The sequence below is a fragment of the Cloeon dipterum genome, chromosome 4 (genome assembly GCF_949628265.1).
Source record: "Cloeon dipterum chromosome 4, ieCloDipt1.1, whole genome shotgun sequence".
NCBI lineage: Eukaryota > Metazoa > Arthropoda > Insecta > Ephemeroptera > Baetidae > Cloeon > Cloeon dipterum.
Genome location: NC_088789.1, coordinates 7,883,198 through 7,911,134, shown reverse-complemented (window position 1 = coordinate 7,911,134; position 27,937 = coordinate 7,883,198). Strand labels below are relative to the sequence as shown.

Here is a 27,937-nt window from a genome sequence, read left to right as displayed (position 1 = left end):
CAGGGATAAAAAGAGCAAAAAAAAAAGAGGAAAAGAGTGAGGTCGAGTAGTTTGATATTACTCTAAATAATTATCCAGGAAGAAAAATATAATGAATAAATACAGGTGCCTCTCTTGTCTGTTGTGTGCTTAAATAGTAAAATCTAATCTTCATCTCGCGTGCAATACTTTTGTTGTTTGAGAAGTGTTTTAGTTTGAAATGAAGCGAACATATTGTGCAGTTTCATGGTTTTTTTTATTTTGAAAATGTGTCAAGTTGATCAGGTACAACATTTTTTGCGATTTTGTTGGGCTAGGGCACTGGAAACTTCATAGAACATCTAAAACTTGTGGAAATTTTTTAAACAGATTTGGAACTTACATTTGAATAAATACTAACAATACAAATTTGAGTAAACTCCAGTACCCAACATACGAGAAATTTGAATGGTTTACATGTTCTGATGCGATGCAATGAGTTTTTCGATTTTTACAAGAAAGAAATTGATAAATTACAAATTAAGTCGTAAATTAAGGCAGCAATTTATTACAGCAATTTTAAATCCTCGACAAATAAAGACTAATTATGACACAATTTTTATAATTTAAAACCAAGCATCAATTCTCTCACCCCTCGATTGCACATGAATACACACATACTGTATTCGATTGGTGACATTTTTGAATTTCTTTCGAGAGTTTGTCTATTTGGGTGCTTTCCAACAATCAAGCAAAACTCTCCAGATTGTTCTTTGCGTCATCACTTGTTTTAGAAGCACACTGAACAATCCATTTATAATCGCCCCATCTTCATCGTCATCCTATAAATACGTAATTACACATTATTATGAGGAAAGGTGGGAGTTTGCGTGTTTCAATTACGGATTTACGCGCATTCTTGAGATCGTACTGGAGGTGTGGTTCGGTTCTTATTTACCCATTGCTATTTTGTGTGTCTTGTTAAATTAATATTTACAATATCTATGTACAATCGGTGATTTATTGCTTCGAGTTACGCACTGAGACGCGTGGAAGCACAAAGTGGCTGGTAGTTAACCCGATATTCTAGTATTTAAAAAAAACCCAGTAAAATAACTTAAAAAGAACTGGTGGTTTGACAGAAGCGCCCAAGGAGCAACGTTAAATATTCCTCCTCGCTTTTTTGGTCTTTGAGCTCATGATTCAGCGTATTTTGTGTCCCTCAGTTCTGCCCTTCGAGGTATAGCAGGTCGATATTTTAGTTATTTAAAAATATAATTTATATGATTGAGTTTGCCCTAAGGTATAAATAGTCTATCACAGGATAGGAACTCTATTATTTTTTAAAAACTGCTGTTAGCCGCTTCTGTCACACCGCCATGTAGATGGGGTCAACAGGAACACCAGCCACGAAATGCTCACCACGATGCCTCGTTTGGGCTGGAAGAACTAAAATATTGCGATGAAATTAAGCGTTAAAAAAAGTATTGTATCTCCTATCACAATCTTTACAACTTAAATCAACTCTAAGGTAAGCCCAGGCCCGAACTAGCCTAAAAGCCTTTTTAAAAAAATTAAAATTACATAGCCAAGGTCACGCTGTTAGTATCAATTACAAGTTCCTGAACAAGGACAGGCCTGGGAAGCCTATATTTTAATAGCGGAAGCTAAAATTTAAAAGTTTCATTTTTTCGCCAATTTCAGATATACAATTTTGCGACCAAATTTTAACTATTGTTAACTTAAAGTTAGAAGTGAACATAACCTATACGCACTAATCAATAAATATTTACATGGAATCGATGAACTGGCCCAACAATAACACTGCTTTTGTCAGTTAAAATCATGAAATTGTACAACATTTGTTTAAGCAATAAAATTTGTGCAAATGGCTTATTTACTATCGCTATCAATCGGTTTCAAGGCAACGGGATTCAGGTTGAAAGTCTGTACAAAATTTCATCCAGTTAAGTCATTAACAGGTTTACATCATAGAGCTTTGAATATTTCAACAATCCTGAGTTCATTTGAGGTCCTTTTAGAATTCTTCAAAGAGAGATTGGAAAATTGTTCGTTTTTATCTCTGGTCCCTAAGTACTTTCAATTTTATAAATCTAATCAAAATTACTAATAAAAGCTATGTGCAAATTATCTTTCATGATTATACAATTTTAGCGTATTGTTCCATTTGTCATTCAGCCCAAAAATTAATCTCCACGCAAAATATTTGCTGGAGTGTTATTTGTTTGAAAACAAATCTGGAATATTTTTACATGGGCAAGCGCAAAAGCAATTTTTGACAACGTTTTTAAACAAGCGTGCCAGATCATAAAGCTATGGAGCTTGAAAGCAAACTTATCAATCAGAGTGCAAGAAATACTTTTCCTTGCACACAAATCCTCTAACATGTCGCTGTGGTAGCGCCTTTACCCAGCAACCTTCTTCAAAGAGTTGGATTTTGATTTTTGCATCAATTATTGAGCATTTTTGCAACATTCAAATTTTATTTCATTGTGAGAGGTTACTGGGAAAAGGCGCTGCCCTGCCACAGCGTGTAACAGTCATCGTTAAGAAATGCTAGAAAGCAACCGACTGTTACCATTTTTTTTCAAACTCATTTTCAACCCCAAGCAGTCACCCTGGAGCATACTGGTCTGCAGCAAGCCCAGGCACCATTTGAGAAATGCCTCTTAGCAGCTTAATACTAAACTTCGATTTAGTATCAGACGAATACAATTCTAGCTGAGAGTTGCGTCGTGTCTATTCGACAGGTATTTGGCGTCAATTTTCGGATTCCCCGCTCGAATATTTTTATGCCAAATTAAAATTGGCTTCCGATAACATGAAGAAAAATACATAAATTTGTAACATCAAAGAAGTCAACCTTTAACTAGGGATTTTTTAACCTCTACTCAGCACATCCTGTGGGCAATGAGTTCACCGGGTCCCGATAACACTGCCGGGCGGATAACATGGAAAAAGTGGCCCAAGTAGCCGCAGAAGAGCTTGGACCCAATGTGGCCATCTTTTCGCCTCCCCGCACCGAGGTCTTTAATTTTTTTTGTCCCTAAAGCCGCTTGAAAGGTGTGGAAACCAACAAGAGACAAGTTGGCGCCGGTGCGCCTCCCAGCCCGTTGAGCTATTTGAGCATGTCGCGTCACTTAACTAACCACCTTTTGCCACTGACATTAGGCATCCAGCATTAGATCCCCGAACTGCTCAAATATATCCCACTGCTTTGACACTCCTGAGAATGCCTTAACATTGCGAGCCAACGTGCTGGTCAAAGCATAATTTAATTCTGTTGCAGAATGAAAGCTGAGCTGGGCCCGGTTTGCAATATTTGTGGAGTGTTATTGTTGATGAATTACAATTTTCTTCAAATCATTATTCAAGCGGGGACTCAGACAATTGACGCTTCAATTTAGTATCAAACGAATGCAATTCTAGCTAAGAGTTGAGTCGTGAGATAATCCATTTGACAGGTATTTAGAGGTCTCAGCCGCGAGATTTAAGGAGGCGGCTAGTAGGACTGACTTTTTACATAGCGACAGCGGCTGGCGGCTAGCAATATTTTAAACCTGAAGTTCGATAGTGCTTAACGAGTCAAAGAACCGGAAGACATTTGTTCTCCTACACTTTTTTAACTTTTGACCCTTTTTCACCGGTGGCTGGCGGCTGCCCACGTGACCCAAATTTTGCCGGCTGGCGCGGCGCAGCGCGGCTGGCTGAGATCTCTAGATATTTTGCGTCAATTTTCAGAGTCCCGCCTGCTTATAGAAATGCATTTCTTTCAAAGAATAGCATACAGTTTAAATCAATGTACAGTTGCAAAGTGGAAGAAAGATCATTCTGTGATATTCTTGCTGAGGAGCAGGTTGTTGTGCGGCCCTGACAAGTGCCTGATTAGCTCTTGCAGGTTGTCGAATAGCGCGGTGCAGAAACAGCAGTTGTATCGAACGTTCGGCCCATCTACAGGCAACGACGAAATTGAGCTCCGATGCACAGAACACAAGTGTTTCAAAAGGTGCGCTTTCTGCTTGAACATGGCAACGCATAGTCTGCAGGCGAACGGCTTCTCACCCGTATGCACCCTGAGGTGGGTCTTTAGGTTCCAGCTCATACCGAACGTCTTTCCACAGTAGGTGCAGCGGTACTCGCGCACCGGACCCTGCCGCTGCTGCGGCGGATCCGGCGGCGGGCTCGGCTCACCCTCTACCTGCGTCTTGACGAACTGCCACGGCCACACCTCAGTGCTGTGGTACAAACTGCTGGGCGCGACAGGCGCACTGTCCGCACTTGGCGGCCGCCGACTCGGCTTCTCATCCTCGTCAACAGCCACCAGCGAGGCTCTCGACGGCAAGCTTCGATCGTCCAAAAGCTGTCTGTAGGGAATGTTAGGCACAAACGCTGTGTTTTTGGCCGGCGCGTTCGAGAAGCCTGGCCGCTTATTTGGCAGCAATGCGTGGTTCACGAAGGCGGTCACGCACTTCCGAGGGTTCATGGACGGGTGGTGGTGCGGCATCACTTCGTGGCAGTGTCGCTTGCCGATCGGTGACAAGCACTGCCCGCCCTCCAGTTCATCTGGGCTTGACGAGCATTTGTAGGGGGGCGAGCGGTGGCTGAGATCGGAGGAGACGCTCGTGCGTTGCAAATGGAACTGCAAAATTTTTCAGATTTAGAACACATAAAATTGAATACTTAAATCAGAATTGGTGAATTATCCAAAGTACTAAAATCAATTAATTGAAATTGTCAAATTTTTAAGCTTCTAGCGCGTTTTTTCTATCGCCCTTTTTGGCTTTGAAAAACAAATGAAACATGAAGATTTTCGCGAAGCACTTCTTGCTTGATTAGAAGTCTGTATTATACGAAAAAATTTATATTGAGAATATTTATATCCTATGTAAATAACAACAAATTAGGGCAGTGCCTCTTATAATGTAATGGTATCGAAAAAAATGATTAAAGAACAATATTTTCATTTTTCTTTTAGGAAAAGACACAAAATAAAAAAAGCTTATATTTAAATTGATTGAATGGCTTTACATTTATCAAATAACATGTGTGTGTATTTCTTTCTTTTCCCTAAAATTAAATAATTGCTCTAATATTTGAATGGCTTATAACTTGTAATAAATTAAATATACTGTTCAATTTTTGTTCTTTTGAAGGGGGAGACAGACTAAGACAAAGTCTCGTTGGTCTATGCCCTCATAGCAGCCAAAGAGGTAGATTTGCAAGTTTAAAATATAAATAAAAATAAATTAATTCGAATTTACTTGCACTTACTGTGGTTTGAAATATTTTACTTAGCAAAATTTATATTGTGTATGAATTTTAATATGAATTGAATATGAAATGACCTGGGCAAGAGTTAAACAAGAATATAAAGGGAGGTGAAAATTTACATAATTATCGTATCAAATGAAAAAAGAACAAAATATTTCTCTCAAAAATGTTTCTAACGGTTTGCTCGATTTTTACGCTGAATATCCTTACATTACTAGGTTCATAAATGTCTCCATTGAGAGAATGCGGAGATTTGCAACTTCTGCTGGCCACTTCTGTTACGCTTGATCTTCTGCGTCGCATGTGTCTCAGAGGAGGGGTGGGTGTATTTCTCCTTTGTTTCAGGGAAAGGTTGACGGGGTCGTCGTTGACATCTCTGTGATAACGTGCAATCTCGCTATCCCCGCTGCTCTCGTCTTGCTCTGACTCTGATCTGTCATCGTCTTCGGCAATCGTGCTTACCTCCAGTCGCTCAGGACTGGACATCTCCTGCTTCACAGCACAGTTGACCTCCAACTTCATATCGAAGGATGACACTGAGTCTTGATGGTCCATGTCATCGGGAATGGTCGTGAGTCTGAAAAGAACAAATGTGATAATTTTTTGCTCTGACCGTTCAATCAGTAAAATAAATCGATGTGGAGTTTTTCTCAATGAAAATCATTCGAAAGGAAAAATTATTATTGAACATGTCTTACGATCAACTAATATTTGAAATAACGAAAATATGCTTTCAATCGGCTTAGTAATACTTTGCTTCCAAAAAATAAACTTAGACAAAATTTATCCGTATAAATATTATATTTTAATTATGAATACTTCCTTAATTGAGCCTCAGTATTGTGGAAATATCATCATGCAAGAAGAGAGAAAATATACAAGGATTAAAGCATAAACAAGCTAAGCATTTACATCCTCAATAATGAAATTATTGAACTCTAGGTAAGCTTGCAGATCTATGAAACGATTTCTAAATTGTGACGTTTTGCGCCATTTGGGGATTTCTTGGGGATCTTTAACTATGGGAATTCCGGATTGAGGATAAGCAGATATTATGACTCACTTGACAATTACCCTCATACGCAACTGAAAATTAGCCAACTGAATCAAAACTCAATACCAAACAGAATAATCCTCCTCTAAACAGTATTACGCTAGATTTATTTTCAAACGTATAATATATCCCTGGTTTAGATTAATATGCTTTCATTCTGCTTCACCTTTTCGCTGAATAACAAGGGCTCCCCGTCTGAACCTTGACGACTCACCTCCAGCCGCCGTGAAGGGCGCGAAAGGAATGAGCGAGTCGTGCTAACCATCAGAGAAAAGCGACAAAAATGTTACGAGCGCTACCTGCCAGCGGGCTTTTCCCCTCGACCTTCCTCATCCTATTCATTTTACATCTGCAGCAACAAGAAATTCCCTTAACAGGAGGTAAAAAAAATTAAGCTCCCCAGCCTGAAACGCAGTTTTGTGGGGGTTGCGAGAGAAATGGTTGTTGTTTGTCTTGGTATTGTAAATTTCGTCCTCTACTCTCCCCCTCCAAGAAGCTGCAAGCGTCGCTGCACAAACTCTCAGGTTTGCAGCTCGAGTTTTGGGAATATTTATTTTACAAGCGAAAGTAACCAATACGTTACATTTTAGAATGTTCACAGGAATCTTGATTTCAAAATAGCAGCATAGATATATAAGTTTGAGTTTATATTCAGCATTTTCTTAGTAGCATCGAAACAATTAATGGAAGCAATTTTTGTTACAAGAATATAAATTGAAACTTAAAAGAAATTATTCAAGAAACTCCAAATTTCGGAGTGATTTTGTTTTTACTGGAATTCCCGGCGGAACTCATGTTGGGAGACACATGATAACAAAGCTATTATGCTGGTCGGATTAGTGAATTATACGGGTATGAGCTGATTTTTCACTGTCGTATTTTAATGTTTTGTCTACTAAGTGGATAATTGTCTTATCATTTAGATGCCATAAATTCCTGCACACCAAATTGTGAGTATCAAACAAAAAATCCTAATTCTGCGGATGCATAATATATTTTAAAAGCCTATTGAAAAATTACCTGGTCCAGAGATCCGATTTTATGCCTAAGAAGTTTCCCAGCTCTTCCAGCTTGGCGACATCACTGGCCATGATATGCGCTTCTCCAGTATAGAGGAACTGGAGGAGACGGGAGACTTCTTCTTTCTTCACGTCGGGCAGATGCACCATGATCATGTCATCGACGAAACTGTGGAAGTTGAGCAGCAGGTCGCGCAGCATAGGACTGGCCGAAGCGAGCACAATGCGGTGGGCGGAGAGCCGGCCATCCTTGCAGACCAGCATCACGTCCGTGCAGCAGTCTTGTTTGAGCAACTTGCTCGCCTCGCAGGTCAACGACTCGGGGAAGTTTTTGTTTTGAAGGGTGAGTTGGCCGGCCGCTGAACCCTCGGCGGCTACTTGCTTCACCTCGCCGCATGTTGGTTGCGCGGGAGAGCCACTTGACGTTGTTGGTTGCATTTTTGGACAGATTCTGCGAAAAAAATGAAATTTAAACATTTGTTCATTTGCTTATGAATTAAATGGTTTACAAATTTTACTCTAATAAAAAACCAAGAGATATCAATGTGTATAATAAATTTTAAGTCCGTCTACTCATTAAAAGCCTTGCAGCTATAGCCCAACCTGCTGATACAAAACCTATGTGAGACATATGGAATCTCTATATCCATGAGACGCTTCAAAAGTGTTTGAGTGTTTCTTCGACGGTTTGAACGATGATAACTAAATAATTTAAGATCAAAATTACATTATCTGAATACACATTACAGCTGTTAGATAAAAGCTCAGTCAGAAGGACTTGAGGGGTGACTATAGAAATAAATTACAGGATTTGTGTAATTTTGTGGTTTCTTTTGGATGTGTTACCCTGTTGATATATCCGCAATTAACATAATTTTTAATCAAATGCCACAGATTTCAAATTAATATTGTAGCCAAAAAAAATAATATTATAAAATAATGTTTTTTCCATGCAGATCAATTTTCTTGTTTTTTAAATTCAAGTGAAAAAGTAAGGAAATGTGGGACAGACGGGGAAACAAATATACGGAGGGTCAATGACTTTTGGTTTAGACGAAACGAACATATTGCTACCCTCTTCAAGGTGAATAAAGGAGCGGAGTGCTACCCTCTTTAGGCAGGGTTTTTCAAAGCAACTTCGCCACAAAGAATGAGAAATGCGGCCTTCACCTCGCCCCCCGAGCCTTGCCTGCTGAATAGCCATAAAAACGTCATCTGTTCCGAATTTTTCCATTTCAGCCCGAGTATTAAAAAATAATAAGTTGGGTCATTTCTTTTCCAAGAGAAATTTTTGAATTCACGTCACAATATTTCCATGCATTCAATACCAATTAATTTTTACGAGTTCCCGATTAAAATAAAAGTTCCATTGTAGTCTGTTTTCAAAAGATAGTTTAAATTTCCATATTATCGACTTTTCCGGTCAATTTGTAATGGAAAAAGTGGTTAACAGCGATAAATACCTAGCAGCTCGTTATAATTTGACTTGCATGCATATATATTTATCTCGATCATGTTCATTGATGCAGACTTGCATGCGAAATTCACTCTTGTTTGAAAAACTATCTGGCGCAATCTGGTGGTGGTGGTGGTGCGAGCGCAGAGTGCCGGTCGGTCGGTCGGTTGGGTGGCTTTCTCTGTTAAATATGCACGAGTGTGTGCATGTGTACATGAAAAATATAATGCGATATGAATAAATTAGTCTGCGGCGGCGGCGGCGACACATGTATGACACGGAATGCAAATGGCCCAAGTAGTGTATGTAGGAAATTTACGAGTGACGAACCCGCTCTTTCATCTCTCTCACTGAATGCCTGACACTCTGCTGGCTTGATTAACTCTCGGCGCTGGTGCGCGCATAAACTCGCCTAATTGAACTTGCTAATCGACTTTTCCTGCAGCTTTCATCGCCAGTGCACCCAGCATAAATTACACTTTCAACACAATAGCTTGCTCGTACGCGTCCTCAAAATGCGATACGAGAGGTGACGAGCTCATCACGGGTATAAAATGCAACAAAACGTGTCTCGAAGAAGGTCGAACTGACTGGAAAATTGATGTTTATTTTTGTCAACACAAATGAGCTTCTATATTTTTCTATTAAAAATGCCGCCACACGATTTAGACATTTTGTTTCAAATAATTTAACTGTCCATTATAGATTAGGAAAGCGAGGAAAAAAATGGAAAAGAAAAATGAGATTTGCAGTAATTAACGGTGGGGGGTTCCCTTTTCCCTTTGCCTCTCTAATTTTCCCTTAAATATTCCGGAGAAAGGAAACTATGTTTCATGTCGTATTATTCGAATATTTTTCCTAACATTTATTTCTACCACATTCTTATCCCAAAGTATTTCAACTTCTGTATTTTAAGTTCTGATTTTTTGTTTCGAATTTTTTTAGAGGTGAAACCTGATTAAAAAATATATAATTATTATTGAGCTATTTTTTAAACTTAAATATGCTCCAATCAGAAATAATTTAATCAAAAATGTTGCTCCTATGAAACAGGTCAGAGCTAAAAATAAAATGCAATTAATTTTAAAATAAATTCCTAGGAGATCAAGTACTGGCATAAAAAACCCCTTTAATAGAATTACAATGAGCACGCAGTCTTTTAAAAATTCCTTTCCGCAATTCTTTCATTGAATAGATAGCACTACTGGATGAAATTTAATCCTGCGCAGATTTCGACTCATGATGCATGTATACTCGCGCCGGCTACGCATTTCGCTCGCACGTTGCACAAGAGCAAAACGCCCACGCACAAACTTTCCTTGCCGACGCCCTTATCGCGAGTGCGTGCGATAAAAAGGCACTTATTTACCTAAAAACATAGTTGAGCTGGCGATTTTGTAACAGTTTCGTTTTTGTCAATGCCACCGTAGAATCTCCGGTAAATTTTGAAAAAAAGTCCGAGGAAAAGGCGATAATATATCAAAATTCTCAATGCCGAAATTCAGGAACAGGGCAAATTGACAGCATGCAAATTAAGATGCATCACAAACGATTAGCTTGGAGGTTAGGCAATAAAGAGGAGATGAAAGAGGCAATAAAGCATAGGCGGCAGAATGTTGCTATGCGTGATGCGGCGTGAATGTTGAAAGAAAGGACACAACACTCTCGCGGCGTGCATACGTAATAACATAACACATATTATAAAGTATACGACCACGGCAGCGGCGGCGGCGCCCTTGAAAAAATGCACGTATTTTTGCCGGGCAGCCAAGGTAATTAAATATGGCACGCTAATTACGCTGTGCCGTGTGCAATTACTCGCAAAAATTTGCATCATCACCCGCCGAAGAGAAGCAAATATGGTTTGCCCCGGCGGCCGCAACCGCGTGCGCGAGCCAGTTGCCGCGCGCCGCTGCTTTTCCCTTCCTTTCGAGCGGTTAGCCTTGAAATAATTTTCACCTCAAGGTCGGTTGCAAATTACTTTTGTCTTTGAGAATTATTCTCACTTTAAAACCATTTATTCCGAGCGTGTGTGTGAGTGTGCGTTTCCTGGTTTCCACTGCTCGTCATTGCCGTGCGCGCATTATAATTTTCAAGTTATCCGCAATAGAAATTCACTTTTCGTTATTGTACTTCCTATACTTTCGGCACTTTGTTTGCCTTCTCACAAACTTCTCTGGCGTAAAAATAGCAGGGAAATAAAAACACGCGCGCTTCATATTTTGCAGGGACTTTTATTGCTCTTCACAAGTCTTTCAGCACATTTCTTTGCATTTTTATATACCCTATCGTGCCGTGGCGGCTTTCGAACTATGCATGCCGTACTACACACGGCGTTAATACACTTTTGTTCTGTGAGCCGTTTGCATGTTACTTGGTCACTATCTTCGCGACTTCTTGTTTTCCTGCCTTTTCAAACAAAAGCTCACTCGCTCGCTCGCTCGCTCTCGCACCGCATAAATTTGCCCGCGATAAAACTCAGCTCTTCTTTTTGTCCCTTATTCGCTCTGTGCTCTCTGGCAAATCGTATTACACGAAATGTGTTACGATCGCACACACTTGCAAAGTGCTTTTTGCCTGGAGAGGAAAGAGAGAGAAGGTTCGAGATTTATGATTGTTTTCAACTCCACGTGCAAACTTACTTTCAATGTCAAATCTGGATGTTCGTTCTTGTGGTGATAAATAAATTCCATTTAATTTTTTGGAAGGGTAGCAGCTACACGGAACAGTATTTCACTCCAGTAATTTGTATGTTAATATATATAAAAAAAAATATTCCACGTTAAGGATAACTATTCTCAAAAATTATAGTTTCGCCTGAAAAAGTTGGTTCATTTAATAAAAATTCTTATTTCCCTGTCATTTTCATTCAAAATAAATTGCACTTATAATATAGGATAGGAATTTTGAGCAACAAAAACCATCGTGGGAAATTAACAAAAAAACATATTAGCAAATTTGTATCGTTTGCACCCACCAGATAAGCTAAAAATAATATTTTCACAAATTTTTGTGATCAATTTAGCAATTTCTGGAAATCATTCCTACTAATATCTAATTTATGAGAATGATTAGTGTTTTCTCGTCTAAATTGAAATATTTAATTAAGCTCAACCATCTAAATTTAAAATTTAAATTCCCAGCATTGCCTCCACAGCTGTCATTTTCTTTTCACTTTTCATCTGTTGCAGAGTATTGCGAAAAGTTAATCAAAACACGGCCGAGTTGTGAAATTTCCAAGGTTGTGCACCTGCAAGCAGTGTCCTGGCGCCTCGCCGAGAAAGAACAAACACAATAAAAGTATAGCAGGAAAACGACTTCTGCTTCTCTTATATAGGGAAGAACTTATACGTGTGTAATGCAATAAAAGTGCGCGCGCCAAGAGGCAATTATACACTGCATGTTATGAATCTCTCACGACGTCGACGGCAACTCACGTTTTTTTAATTCTGAGGTAACGAAAACGGATGCAGATGCAGAGAAGAAAAGAATCAGCTAATTGCAGAAGTCGCGCGGTGTGTGCGTGCGTCCTTTGCAACACTTCCCTCCTTATTCAAACGCCCTCTGCTCTTTCTTCCTCCTTGTTTTCCCACATTGCATAACGCGAAATGCAATTTTATATACCTGTGTGTTTATGCATGTGTATACGCGTTTGCATTTTATGATTCAAATAATAAAGAGCGAGTTGGCACACACACTCTTAGTCAGACTCGCGCGCGCGAGCGCATTTATTCAGCAGAGTCCGCCGGTATGACAAGGTGTATATAAAGTCAGCGGTAGCCTTGATGGAACATTGATGTAAGCTGCTAACCTTGAGAAATAATTATTACAAAATATATTAGGCAATCCTTTCTCATCGCGGCACTGCCGCTGCGCTCGCGAAGGAGAAAAGCAGTCAAGTGTTTTTCTCCGTCGTCTCATTTCTCGCCCATTATCATTTCCGGGTCTTTCAAATTCTCCACTCAGCCCTTGTAATCTGCATGCGCCTTTTCTACCACTCTCGCCGACATTCTCTCTTATTCTTTTCCCTCTTGTCCGCTCCTTTCACTCTCGGTCGCGATTACCGAAACCGGATTAATTGGATAAAGCCGGTTTTGTGTCGCAGCGATTAGCAAAAAACTTTCCTGCTTGTGGCTCAACCAACGGATTTTGGCAAATTGATCGCTGGAACGATTCGCAATCAGTCAGACGAGCGCCCAACTGACAAGTACATTACAGAAATTTGACGGAACAAAAAACGCACCAAGTCAGAAATAACTATTTTTGGTGCGATAAATTCTATGATTTTTATCCACAAAATAATCTCAACTCTTTTGGATATTTTGTTTTTATCCAATTAAACGAGATAATTTTAAGGAAATTCCGCTTCACGTTCTATTTTAGCGAACTTATAACTAGCTTTATAAGGAAAAAATATTGTTTATTTTGATTGTGGTTTTTTTATCTTATTGCTGATGGTATCAAATTAGTTTCAGGCGCGAATAATTAATTCAAATAATTACTTTATCAAGCATGCAGAACTACCAAAATCCACAATCAAAACCTATAGCGGTAAAACATTTTATCGCGACAAAATACCACAAAGTGCTGATATACAAATAATGAGCGTTACTCACATCTATATCAAATTAAAAAATAATCCATGAAAACAGTGGCGCATGGAACCAATTAGCATGATTAGCTATATTTGATTGGCCGCAAATCCGTTAGCAGGAAAACAGTGGTAAACCAATAAAAGATAGTTAATATTTCCGTGTGCAGAAAAACGTGAAGCGACTGGCCCTGCTGAAAATCAAACGAGTTGTTTTTTGCAAAGTCCGGTTGTGTAAAAAAAGGAAAAACGTGATCTCGGACGAAACGGACAGAGAGCTGCGAGCCGATAATTTTCCGACACAAATACATACACAAACGGAGCTGAGTCAAATGCATGCGCATATTTATTGCATTAATCAAAAAGCGGATGGTGACGTTTGCCTTTTGTGCTGCCGAGAGAAAAACATGCACACGCACAAATATACATTTGCTTTTACTGCACGAGTTTGTGTCGCGATACCATTGAAATGGGAGCGTATGAATAAGATAAATCTTTTCTAGATAACATAATCGAATTACGATTTGGTGTTATATAAATTTTCGCTGGTGCAACAAGCGTGGTGAGTTAAAATTAGAAATTTCTCGAAATGTCTCGACGTTTAGTTCAACTTGTTGTCCCTATGTGCCGCTGCGCATACCTTTATGCAGGGTTAAAAGGGGGTGGAAGCGAACCTTTCTTTAGTATCGACTTGAGCAAGCGTATTTATATTTATACCTGCTTCAGGTCGACTGTAAACTTTTATAAATGACTTTATCTATCTGAGTCGTACAGTTGAATAATCGGAAGAACTGCCTCTACCCAAGATGATGAACGTTGGCACGTGTGTTATCCAACCAGAGAATCCTCCGTAACTAATGAAAACTGCAATTTTCGTCGTGCCAAATAAGGAGAATGTGACCGCAAAAAAATGTTTTTAAATCGTATGAGTATACATATCGTGTTGTTTCTTTTATTTTGCATTTCAAGAAAAATGTGAAACACATTATATTATTTCCCAGGTCCAATTGCTCTGACTTGTTTATGTTCGGCACGAAACTAACTTTTAAAAAATGAGCAAATTGATAAGATTGCTAAAATAGTTGATTTTTCTGTGCTGACGACTCCATAGTGTTTGTCAGCCGAAAGAGACCGATTTTTATGAGAAGGAGCAGGTTTGATCTCAAAATCAGCAAACAGTCTTACAAAAAAGTTAGTGAGAAATCTAAGGCACAAATGCAAACAGGTGCGATCTTGGGTTCCCATTTCATTCCTGTTTCGTTTCTTAAATTTTAATTTCTTATATTTGTGTCATCAAAACAGTCCTTTGCCCAAAAGTAAAATTTACAAGCCTTTTTTGAAAAATAAAATTTACTATCAAAAACATTGGAAAATACGGAAAATATGAAATTTGTAAATCAACACATCAAAGGCTAAATGTAATACTATAATCATCTATAGATGACTATCGAGTAAAAGGCTTGACATGAATTTCTTGCATTTAATGTTTATTTTCTACAAAAATCAGCAACATTATGTTAAATTTACACAAAACACTTCAGTAAAGAAAATAATCATTTTTTTCTTTCTCAATTATTTTAATTCCCAAATGAAAGCACGTTTTAGTTACATGTCAACAACAAAATTCTTGTTCGTTCATGTATAGGAGCAATCTTAAAGTAATCAAAAACAACATTACTTATATACAGATAGGAGTTTTAGTAAGGAAAATAAAACAAATACGCGATAGTCAAACGCTACACTAAAAATCTGCTCCTATCAAAAGAGAGCATTTTTGCACTATCACTAAAACATTTCGTTTCCTAACAATTCAAAATTTGTAACGCATGCACATGGAATCGATATCATGCTGTTAGAATATTTACAAATTTATTTCCTATTGCGTAAAATGTGAGAATTTGTTGAATGCGAGGGAGCGTTGGTAAGCATTTTGAAAAAGAGGAAGTGCTTAAACGGTTTAGGCCGACGGGCGGGCACCAAGAAAGACACTTTTGTAATAAACCAAATTCGATCATATCTCGGAAGGAGGCACTTCCTCTGGCAGCACTAGCAGCATGAGGTCCGGGGTATAACAACTAAAAGAAAGCTCTGGCAGTGGAGAAAAAGTGGACAAAGGGGAGAAAAGCTGCATTTCTGCTCTTTTTCTGTTCTTTATTCCCGCTGGAAACTCGACAAGTCACTCTGCTAGCTAGCTTTGCGGCGGACGAAACTTTTTCTGGCAGAAAGGCACTTTTTCTGTCGCGATTCGGAGGGGCCGTCGCGGTTATCACGTGCGGGCAGCAAGCGTCGGTGGTGCAACATCGGGTCAAAGGGCGTCGATGGAGAAAGAAAGTGGCGGCGAAAGGAAGAGTGAGACAGCAGAGAGAAGGGAAAAAGCCGCGATAATGAGCGCCGGCGTGGAGCTGCTATGCTTTGCGCGTGCAACAGCTGCATTGCACGTGTGTGCGTGGGGCGGCCAAAATATTCATTCCATGAGCATTGTGCGTGCAAGTAATATGGCAATAGTTAGTTAGTTGGCCGCCTTTTTTCAGCCGTACAGTTGCTATGGAAACTGGCTGGACGCGCACGACGGATATTAAGCTTCTGTGAAAGATGAAAACACACTCTCATCATCGTCTTTCTTCTTTCGCGCGCTGAGAGGCACGAACGGCCCTCATGGGGAGACCAGCAAACGCGGCCCTCCGACACTACAGATTTTATTTGTTCATCTTTCTCGCGCCGACGGAAGTCGCTTCTTGAATTTCCCTTTCTATCCCCGCGGTCGAGAAAGAAAAGTTAAGAGACGAAATGCGCACTACTTGCGAGTTAGAGTGAAATAATATGCCCTTGCCGAGCGAGCGGCTTCAAAATGTTTTTGAGCTGGTCATTTTTAATTTTGGAAGCAAACAAGTTGCTAATAAAATGATCCGAGTCACCAGAAACTCTGGTTTTAAACCGACGTGTGATTGTAAATTCATTTGTTCTCGAAAGTAAAAATGGTTGAAATTTTTGTCATGGTGAAGTAAGCATGCCGGCAAGCGTCTCCCTGAAGGAGGAAAATTGTTGGCATGGCAGATTCTCAGAGTTCTCAGTTGTTGATAGTCGGAAAATTGAATGGAAAATATTAAAAATTAAACCATTCAAAAGTCCCTAACCAAATATTAATTCTTGTTTAAATTCAAAATTTGTTTTCCCAAAAAAAAAAAAATTATTCGATAGTTCCTATTGTTGTACGGGAGTTTCTTTGGATACTTTGTGGTTTGTTGTTGGCAAACACCTCGGCAAACGGGTTTTACTCGTTTTCCGGGGCGTCAGGAAGCGACGGCGTGCGAAAAACTCACCTGTTAGCAGTGCAGCCGGAAAACAGAGCGATAATCCATGGCAGTAGGTGCGCGTAATCCGAAACACGCGAAATTTCGCTAGCAAGAACGAGAGTAAGGGAATAATCACAGCACTTGGCAATGCACACGAAAACTGTTGACACACCACCGATAATCCGGAAAATGAGGGTTCGCGAGCGGTTCACTGGATCACTCGTGCGAACGCATGATCCGCGGTGCTGCTTGCGCTCTCAGGTGCGGCTCGGCTGCTGCTGCTTGTGGCACTGCTCGCTCCTCATAACGCACCCGAGGAAAGAAGATATAGGAAAGAGAGAAGAAATGTGGAGTGTAGCAGCAGCCCTGCCTTCGTTGGTCTCTCAGCCTGTTAGTAGTTATGTGAAGGAGAGTGTGCTGTGCGAGAGAGGCGGCGCTCTCACAAAGCTAGCGACTTCCCCTTTCGCTTTCGCTTTCGGTGGGTAATGGCAACAGCAACTCGGCAGGCAGTCAGGCAGGCAGCTCGCTCGCTCGCTCGCTCTGTCCGCACACTGTAAACCGTGGCAGACCTTTTGCTTTTAACAGTTTGGTCGCTGGCGTAGGACGGGACCGCCAGACCGACCGACCAGCAGCATTGAAGGTCCCGCACAAAAAATATCACATGTGTACGATGATGAAAGTCTACGCATTCAAACACTTGGGCCAATATACGCGTGTATATGCAACCAGCACGATTTTCCAAGGTCTCGCCCGCTGATATCAATGCGCGTTCAACATAGTATAACTTTTTCCTACTATTTTTTATTATATATTCCCCTCCTCTACCTGCCTCTCTCTCTCTCTCTCTCTCTCTCTCTCTCTCTCTTCTCTTCTCTCCACTCTCTTTCTATCTCTCTCGCTCGCTCGTCTTTTATATTATTCCTCCTTTTTTACACTGGGTATTCAACAAACCCAGCATTCTTCTTTTATATAAAATCCGTCTGCGCCGCTTTATTCCCTTTCTTTCTCTCTCTCTCTCTCGTCCATACCTTTTTATAAATATATTTCTGCTTTATTTTCCTCTCCATACCTTTCTACCTTTTTTGTGTGCCCGAGCATCAAAAACGCGCGCGCTGGCCTCTTAGTCCGATTCGTCAATAATATAACCATTTTCCGAACGGCCCGGCCTCGGCACACTCACCTTTTTCGTCCCGGCAGTCCTTTTCTGTGCCCGACAAAACAATATCAACTCTCCAAGGGAGGAAGGGAGAGTGGGGGGTGCACCCTTGTGAGCGCAAATTCGGGATTTCAGCCTCGAGGCGAGCACAAACACTTTCACCTTCTACGCGCGCGAGGTGACGACAATGAAATTTGAATTTTTGCTTTTGTCTCATTCCAATAATGGGCCCGGCGCACGCTGACGTCCACTGCATACTAAGTAGCTTCTTATCTTTTATATTTTCGGGTTGCACAATTCGAATTTAATCTATAACAAGGCGGCGGCGGTGGCAGCAGTGATTTTCCTGTTGCCTCCCTCCCCGCCGGGCAACCGGCCGACTGAAACCGAATCACCGCCGCGCGGTGCTTTGTCACAAAAAGTTATAGAGCAAGACAAGTGAACTTTTCAGGGGTTTATTGTGGGTTAGAAGGGCATTAAAGCACTTTACTGCGCCATAAAATTATATTTTTCCAAAACTAGGAGTGATCTCTCCTCGGGCCGCCGCCATAAAAGTTAAGGGAAAACTGCCTCTCTTCGCAGAAATATACTCCCGTTGGCTTGCTTTCTGCCTTTCAACACTAGGGGATGAATTGGAAAAAGAGAAAGTGTCGAGATGTCTTCTTGCCAAACACCCGTTAAAAGCGTTTGTAAAAGCCGATCGCCTTTTCTTAACCAACTTTTTCGATTCTTTCCCCAACAAAAGAGAGAGGAGTTTCAAAATATCTAGAAAATAATTAACTGTTGAGATTTTTAAAACATCGGAGGTAGGAATATTGTGAGCCTGCCCGGTGAAATTTTGGATCTATATTTTAAAAAATTAAATAAAAGATGCCCGGTCAATAATAATTTTGCTTCGGTATGAATTTTACTTTATATTTCAATTTGAGGTCAATTAATATTGAAGCATAGCAGGCAATTGGTAAATATCGTTATTGACTCGTGATACAAACCTTACATTTCGATCGCTTTAGTTATTTTATAAATTTTAAAATTAAAAAAACTTGATTAATAAACCAAGTAAAGTTAAAATAAATATAAAACTTTGTAAATATTAAAATAAACATTCAATACAAAATTAAAAATTTAAAAAATAATATATGTAAACAAAAACAAATAAATGTTATTAAATTTCTTAACACTTTTAATAAACACAATTTGTGGTTATTTTTAATTAACTGCAAACTTTTAGACATTATGAATTTATTTGAGAAGCCGGCGACAAAACGATTTTTGCGCTCACGTTGCAAACGATTATGATTATCTTACGTCACGTGTGTAATTAAATTAAGCGGCAGTGTACTGGCTCACACATACACACACTGGCAGACACTCGAGCGTAATTGACCCACGTCCAGCGCTGCTGTGCTGTATGCCGCGGTGCGAGCGTCCAGTCGAGTAAATGTGCTGCCTGCATTGCCGCAGCCGGCGCGCTTCATTAAATGTGCGCTGTGTTATTACTTAATAATTCACCTTTTCTCTTTCACTCGGCAGAGCTAAATTGCATAGTACGAGGCTCGCCGGCGGTGTTGTCATGTTTATACTGTTTATATAACACTCGGTCGTGTGTCGTGATGATATAACCCGTTGCTCCTTCTCTTTCTTTCCTTGCGCGCCACTGATTATCGAGTGTGTGACTTTTTATTGCACGACTCTCTTCGGATCCAATTGATATGCGCGGCGCTCTCTTTCTTTCTCCCAGCCCGCGATAAGTAGTATTATTTCCAACCGGCGACTATGACATTTTTATATTACGACTTCAAGTGCATGTACCACGCGAGATAAGATTTTGACTTTTGCCATGCATCGGCTATTTTGTTGCAAAGTGCACTGATAACAATTAATTAATTCTGAATTATTTGCACATTTTTAATTTGGAGAGTTACAATTTTTCATTTTTTTTAATTACTTGCAAATAATTGCATACAGTTAAATATGGAATAACTTGTACGAGCAACAAAAATTGATATTTTTCTATGAATTTTTAAATGTACTTCAAAACAATTTATTTTTTAGAAAAACTTGAGGCAATTTCCTATATGGGGAGTAGGTCCCCTACCCTTCGTATATTTGGTTTCATTTGGGGGGGGGGAACTGATTTTTTAGTCTCCAGGTGATGCCACAGGCTCCAGCCAAAGTTCGTTGAACTTTTCTCAATGAATACGTTGGATTGGTGGTGTTTGTACCCGCGGTCACAGATTAGGGTCACGATGGGATTTTAAAAATTAATTTTTAAAAAGGTCTACTGCCTATAGATTTGCGACTTTTTCACACAATAGTTGGCTTAATTAACCATAATTGGTTGGCTTTTATAACGTAGATATAAATATTTAACAACAACTGGTCTTGCTATTTTTGAGGCAAATATTTGACAAACAGTTCACAAAATACGACTATCTAGTTGACAATTTTCACCCTCTATTACAGGGGTTAATTATTCTCACTTTTCTCTCAAGTTTTCTATACAGGCAGATAAAACTGGTTTGTTTACGTTGCCCAAGAATGTTGGTTTGTATTTATTTCGACAAGGCTTTAAATACTTATTGTAGCTTCTTTATTAGTGTAGCTAAACCCTATAATCATAAGAATCATTATTAAAATTGTAATTTAGTCCATGCACGAGATTAAGATTACTAATAGATAATGTTTATGATTATTACACGAAAAAACGATTTTGTTTATTTAACTGTATCAGCAGTCAGTCTGTATTTGGACGCATAATCTTTCGCACAGTCTAAAAGGCGAATTTATTGCGTTTTTTGAAAGGTAGCCTAGATACTTATATTATATTAACAATTTCATCCGTGCTGATTTCAACCTTTCACCCAACAAGCAAATTGCGTCGGCTAATTCCTTCGTTTCCAACACAAAAGCTCATAACGCACGAATGGCGTGTTTCTAATCAGATGATGTGATCCCTCTCACTTGGACGGACGGGGTGGCGAAAATTCCGACAAATTGGACTTGAATCGCAGGTACACGCAGTGAAAATAAAATAACATTCGCTGCCAGAGAGACGACAGCTTGGCGTTTAATTATGCAAACCGGGCTCTCGCGGCTAATGCTGCTGCACGTGAAAGGGGAAAATAATCCAAGCGTGACCCTTCAGATGACTATGACATAATACTGCTGAACAAAAGCGCTCTAAATGCACGCTTTTACACTGCAGCACACTCTCTGCTGCATTTACACTTTTATTATTATTATTATATTATTACATCGTTAATTGTGGCATCGTTCTTCTATAGCACACGAGAGATAGAGATTATTATTAACTTCCAGCTTGGGAACTAACATAACGTATTAATTAATTACGCTTTTAGTATGCGCACATAAGTACACGCACGAACTGACTTTGCGCCGTAATTACTTATTGTAATTAGAAAAGGAGCATGCCTTTAGCAGTAATGGTCTAAAACCGTGTTCTTTTAAAAAGCTTGTCATTGTTGAAATGACTGAACAACTAAGAAAAACTTATAAACAGGATATTTCAAAAGAATGATTTTAGAAAATTTTCGAATAAAGGTCCAAATTAAATTTTTTGCAGAAGAAAAATTTGATAAGGGCGCGAAAAGAGAACGGAGGACAACAAAATCACAATAAAGGAGAACGGTAAAAATATTCAAACACGGGTAATTAATGATGCTTAACAGTTTGCCATGGTAAATTTTTCTAATACTTGACTAAAAAAAATTTAATTTAATTTAAAGTAACTACATATACAACTGCTGCAAAAAAGACTGCTTTGTCAAATCGAACAGCTTTTAAAATTATTTCTTTCTACCCTAAAAAGGACGTTCAAAATTCTCGCAAAATGAAATCAATTATCATAAAATATTCCTAAGCTTTTGATTTGTATGATGCTTGAACAAAGGAAAAGAACGTTCCAGATCAGGTTCGAAATATTTATCCTATTTCACTGCACGGACGGTACAAAAGAATTCAAAATATTATGCGAAGAGACCAAGGACATAATTGATTTAGCACTGATCTGATTCTGGCCATAACCTCTTTACAAAATGTTTTTATTGATTTTCTGCTTGGGGCTGCACTGTGAAATAGAAATTTCAAATTCCAACAGGAATTCTATATTTTTGTTTTAACATCATAAAAATCATACCGCACCTGCCAGGAATAGTACATTCCATAAACACAACTATAGAAAATTAGAATTTTAGCTACAATTTTAACAAATTTAAAGGTCTATCGCTTACGAGAAGGATGTCATCAATTATGCGAATGAACATGTCACCAGAAGGAGTGGAGAGTTGGAAATGCGCCTTGAATGACTTTTCCAACTCCATAGATCCTTTTTTACGATATACTGAGCGAGCAGATGCATTTTATTGATTGCCTATGCTCTGGTGCTGAATCGAGCATAAAAGTTTGTCGGAAAGTTGGTCACGGACTTTTGAAGCGAGATCAAATGCAAAGGTGAATTGAGAACAACTTATAACGAACGTAAGGTGGAAAGATAGATACTGCTCTCTAATCGTGCTTATTTTCTCATGGAGAGATACACACACGCGCTGCGCGCTCTGAAGAAAAGGAATTCAAAGGTGAGCACTGTGTCATTAGCGCTTGCATGCGTGAACAACACTTTTATTTTCAATTTGTTCACGTGTGTAGCCTTGAACGCTCTTTTCTTTCTATAAATTATATGCACACAAATGAGCGATCTTGGCAGCGCACGGGAGTCGCTGCTTTTTGCCTCTCTATCGCCGGCCAATCGGTGAAAATACTTTCCAATCAGCACTGATTGCTGGCAACTCACACTCTATGCACACTCACCGCACGCTAAAACGTGTTTCGAAGATTATGTAAGGCGACCAAGGTGGTCACCGAATGCGATAACAGGTGCCAACACGAACTGGATTAAGTAATTGATTTTGTACGCATTCAGCATTTCAAATGTGTATTATTCAAATTGCGACAATTGAACCGCATTGATTATTTTATATTCTTTCGTCTCCCACACAACCCATCTCCAAAATAAAATATTTATGCAGATACAACGAAAATGAAACGTCAGCAATTTGCATTCGCCGCCGGAAAAAGTGTCGATCGCAAAGGACTCGTCCCCTGGTTGACTTTACACTGTCTTTCTTCGGCCAACTGCTCGCTCTCCAGCATCATGGAAACACGTATAGCGCGCATTATTCGCACATTTATATTTCTAAACCGATCTGAATTAATGAGTGACAATAAAGTCCCGCGGGCGTTTCAAAAATATGCATCAACTCACTGACGATTTGAAAACGACCCGGCGAATTATTCATTATGACGGACGGGGAATGTCTCAATATTATTCCCAGAAAAGGTCTCATGCTTCCCCGCAACCAGATTGATTGGCGCCGAATAAATTATGCAAATCAGTTTCTTTCTCAAGCAAATAAACGCGGAGAGAAAGAAAGACAGAGAACACAGGCGCGTTTGGAGAAAAAATTGAGAATCGATTTCAATAATTCATCAGTTTTGTGGATCAGCAGCGTGAGCGGGTCAAACGGCATCAGCAGAACCATGGCAGCAGTACCATTCCCTGAATGACTTTGCGGCTCATCATGCAAAGGTGTTTAAGCCCAGACGACGAAAGGCCTACTTTCGGCACGAGTCAACCCAAGACGAGAAAATCACGTGTGCCACACGGAGCAAAAGAGGCGTCACAACTGATAACAAACGCATCTCGGCGCCAAAGCGAAATTTCGTTGCAGGAGAAAATTGGCGTATATTTATTTTAGCACACTTTATTAAAAGGGAGTGGTTTTGATAGCTAACTGTTTAATTGATCTTATCTCTTGATTCCCTTTTGGAAAGCTTCAATAGAACAATAAGGCGTTATATTTCCTTCTTTCTTTCGGAGAATTGTTTTTGCGAGTCATCAAATATAGATGATAGTGAGTTTTAGCAAAGTGGACAAATTTAAAATCAATCAATTTTAATTTAAGAGAGAACTTTCATGTCTAAATCTCTCTTGTTTCCCTTCAGGTCAGGTAGTTTGGGAAATAAACAATCAAATTTAGTTAAAGGCCTCCTGAATTGCATGACCTACAATTTTAAGAAATGTTGTGTGGGTGCCATAATTACATTTTTTGTCTTTTTAACCACAAAATGCTACAATTATTTTGGCACCAATCGTGCAAGAGGGTTCTGAAATTTTCCTTATCTCATTTACGAAATCTTGAGCTCCAGTTGTTATGGCAAAAACCCCAAGAGAAAAACAGAAAACTACTTCCAGTCACGTTGGGCCCATTGTCAGAGGTATTTTCAAGTGGAAAGTGAGGCAACCTCTTGAGCCGTTATCAAGAAGAGGCTTTAATCCAAAAAATACGCATAGTTTTTCGGACTAATTCCGAAATTCTCTGCGAGATAACGCACGCGGAGAAATTATGCAATGACAGCGCAGCCAGCGGGAAAGGCTGCGGCTGCACACTCGACGCCGCACGGCGACTCGTGCTGTTTTGAGTGCTTTTATTTGTTTAAGATAAGACTGCCGAAAGTTTGGATTGCACTTCATTCAGGTGTCGCGCTGGAATTATTAAGAGCAAGGTCACGCGCTCGGCCGCCGTTTCCAAATTCATGCACCCTAAAACTTAACGGCGCAGATTCCGGCCTTCGCTGCACTTTTCTCAAACATTCCGCAAACAACGATAGCCCGCGCCTGACACGTGCTCGACACAGAAGGGAAATTCCGGCGACCTACCGCGCTGCTGTAACAATTCAATGTATTGAAATTCGCCGGCCGAAAAATCGGGCCTGTCAGCTGAATGGGTCGCATTTGAAATTTAAATGGCGGGCTGCATTCGAGATTTATGTTACTGAAATATCGCGCCGATGTGCTTCTTCCTGTCGCTAAATTATTTATAACACAAATTTTAAATGTAGGTCTTTTAAATGCAACGAATGTGCGCTTTAGAGGTCATATGGAGGTTATTCGCGGCACAGTAATGCGTTGTTTACTGATATTTTCGCCCTTTGCTTCGCACCGAAAGAGAAAATTTATTTTATTTTGATTGCCAAGGTTTATGTGAATATTTTATTTTGTTGTGCTGACAATTGCTACAAAGCTGACACCTCTATACAATCTTTCATTTTGCACAGTTGCACCTTGGCGAAAATCCTATTGTCTGGTCAAAAAGATTATACTAGCTATATTAAATTACAACTGCTTGATATAATAATTGATATAATAATTTGTTGAATTAGGTTTTCCAGGTTTTCTTAGATTGAATCAAAAGAGATATTATATTTTATTGTTTGCCTGAGTTAAGTATACAGTCATTATTAATTGTTTAGTCATCTAGTCATCATACAATCTGTCAGCCTATTTTATTTATCTTGAATAATTTCTAAAGCTCTGAATTTTTTAATTCAGAATAATTTTATTGCGGATCGGCGGGATCAGAAAACAGTTGATTTTATTCTGAGTTTCGAAATCACCATGTGACCATCAAAAGACCACGAAGCATCAATTTTTCCATTTTAATGGGGTTTAAAAGGGCCTTCAATTGAGGCTGGAGCTTGATACAGTCAAATTAAAATGGACAGAATGGACAGAAAAAACAATTAAAATTTTACGGCAGTGATGAAGATGAAGGTGGTGTTTTTTGCACAGTTCAATTTAAGATAAAAATCCGCGCATTTCTTTATTACATCACATATAACTCAATTTAAATAATACTTCTAACCTGATTTTATAATATCAACTTAGATTAATTCCGTTTCTGATGTCAAGCAAATTTGCATGCCTCCATTATTTATATATGAGCGGTTTCACCTATTGATTACTATTCACGTCGCTCAAATTGATTGAGTTTCGGAAATTTCTAGTGACACCGCGCCTTCAAACAGGGAAACGCACGTGTGCATAACGAAAAAATATGAATTCGAACCGCACGCTCGTGCGGCTTCTGCACTGGCAAATAATTTATGCGGACCTTTCTCAGTGGCACTTTTTTCACTCGGCCCTCTCGCAAGCTGAACAAGGTGGGCAGGCGGGGCGAAAAAATAAATTTGTATTCACGTGGGGGTTGTTGGTGCATTTAAATTTTCATGACGGTATGCACGCGCGCGCGGTACGCCTTTTGCCCAAACAACTAACTCATGTCGGCCGCACTACTGCTGCTATGAGCGGGCGGTCATAAAATTCTGCGCGAAAACAAGTTATGAAATGTTGATGTAGGATCGGGACTTAGCTGCAGCGGGCGGCCGCATGATATTTGGGATCCCGTATAAATGATGGGCGTCTGAATAAAACATGACGACAGCAAGTAGTGCATGCATAGTGCATGCCAACTGAAGGCATCTGTACTTGCCCGCCCGTCGCCGCGAGGAGGACTCAAAACTTTCCAGGTCGGCAAAGAAAGCATTTCCTCCTCTTGCATGGTTAGGGGTTGGATGCATGTTTGAGATGGGTAGAGGCTTTCAAGTTAAGCCGAATTTCGCGGTGCATGATATGTACAAAAAATGAATTTGTAAAGGTCACAAATTACAAAGAGCACTTTAAAATCCTGTTGTAACGAAGCAAGCTGTTGTGTTCAATGAATCAGCTTTTTCCAAAACACAAAAAAGTCTAATGTTGTGATACTTTTTATTTTCAGGAGCATAATTCTGCTACGACGTTGAAACTGTTTCTTGTCAATTTTTTTTTTGTAATTATATATTACTAATTTATTATTAAATATTATTTGGATATTCATTTTTAACTATCCTTAGATTAAAAAATGTATTGTTTAAAAGCAAAGGGTGACAAAAGAGCCCTTTACTAAGCGTCATATTGACTAATGACTGGTTCAATTTTTTCGAAGAGGAAAAAATCAAATCAAAATTCTCGTTATTAACAGCCACGCAGTGCAACATAAAAATAAAACTTATGCCACAGGGTTCGCTGCATATATTTTTGCGTCAATTGTCGTTGGACTGCTCTCTTTCCTGAGCACAAACGAAAGGAGAACCGACACAGGAAATATCTCGTCAAATCCTCTACTCACCCGTATTTCCAAACAATCCAAACCGAAAATTCCATCTTTTATGTTGAGCTAATTCAGAGAGAAAATCCGTTTTCATCACAAACATCTAGAAGGAAAATTTCGTGCACTGCTAATCTCTAATCCTGATATTCAATTCCACAAATAGAAAACATTTCCTGCGTGTGTATTTCTATCAATTTTCATTTATCAATTATTATTTGTAATGGCTAAACAAATAATGTGGGTATGATTTTCCACTTTTTTACACGCTACTAACTCGACCATGTCACTATTTTAACCCTCCATTTAAACAGTGCATATCTTCGTTGATCAGAAAAATTTAGACTATTTGCCGTCTAAAATTTTATTAAAGATGAAGGCAAAATTAAAATCTAATCTTAGGTCATAATTGCAGTTCAGGAAGGTTGTAAAATGATTGCCAGATCTTTTCTTTTGAAAAATTTAAAAGACAAAAATGATTACGACTAACTTTTCTATAAAATCTTTTTATTAATTACGTTATTCATTTGACTGTTTTAAAATGTCTCTTACTTTCATTACACTTTTCTAGTCTTTTGCTTTGATTTAATTTGTATATCTCTCTATTTGCATATAACGATCAGTATGGCTGGCCGCGGTGATTGAAAATATGGTTGAAAGGTTCAAAACGAAAATGCTCTCCCCGGATTCAGTGCAGCCTTTAGCTGGGGGGGGGGGGGGAAATTCCTGCGCCCAGCTGGATTAGAACTCTAAGTGGAAACAAAGTATTCAAAAGTATGAACAAAATTTCCCCTTGTTTTAATGCTGCCTACAATTTTAGGTTGGTTACAACATTTGAAATTCCGTCAACAGATTTCCAAATTTACCTCGATTCTCTCATTCCCAATTGAGATTGGACAAAATATTGTGAAAATGTATATGTACTTTGGATGTGCCGTGCCGGGATAGATTTCGATCATCGGTGGCATTGAATCTCCTCCACAAACAATAGCTACTAATTTGTCAATTTCTTGGCGTAAGATAAACTGGGAATTTCAACACGAACGCCGGGCAGGGAGAAAACACCTGTCAGTCTGCATTCCGTCAAACTCAATCAGCGCGGCAGAGGCAAAA

The 27,937-nt window shown here is 39.3% G+C and overlaps 1 protein-coding gene across 1 annotated transcript; it reads right to left on the bottom strand.

The window, feature by feature from the left end:
• Nucleotides 1-213: 213 nt before the first annotated feature.
• Nucleotides 214-17,242, bottom strand: LOC135942141 (transcription factor Ken-like). Its single transcript, XM_065488111.1, has 4 exons — nt 16,691-17,242; nt 7,325-7,774; nt 5,461-5,827; nt 214-4,618 (listed from the first exon to the last, which is right to left on the bottom strand). The coding sequence occupies exons 2-4, from the start codon at nt 7,759-7,761 to the stop codon at nt 3,806-3,808; spliced, it is 1,617 nt and encodes a 538-aa protein (XP_065344183.1). The 5' UTR covers nt 7,762-7,774; nt 16,691-17,242; the 3' UTR covers nt 214-3,805.
• Between the last annotated feature and the right edge of the window lie 10,695 nt (nt 17,243-27,937).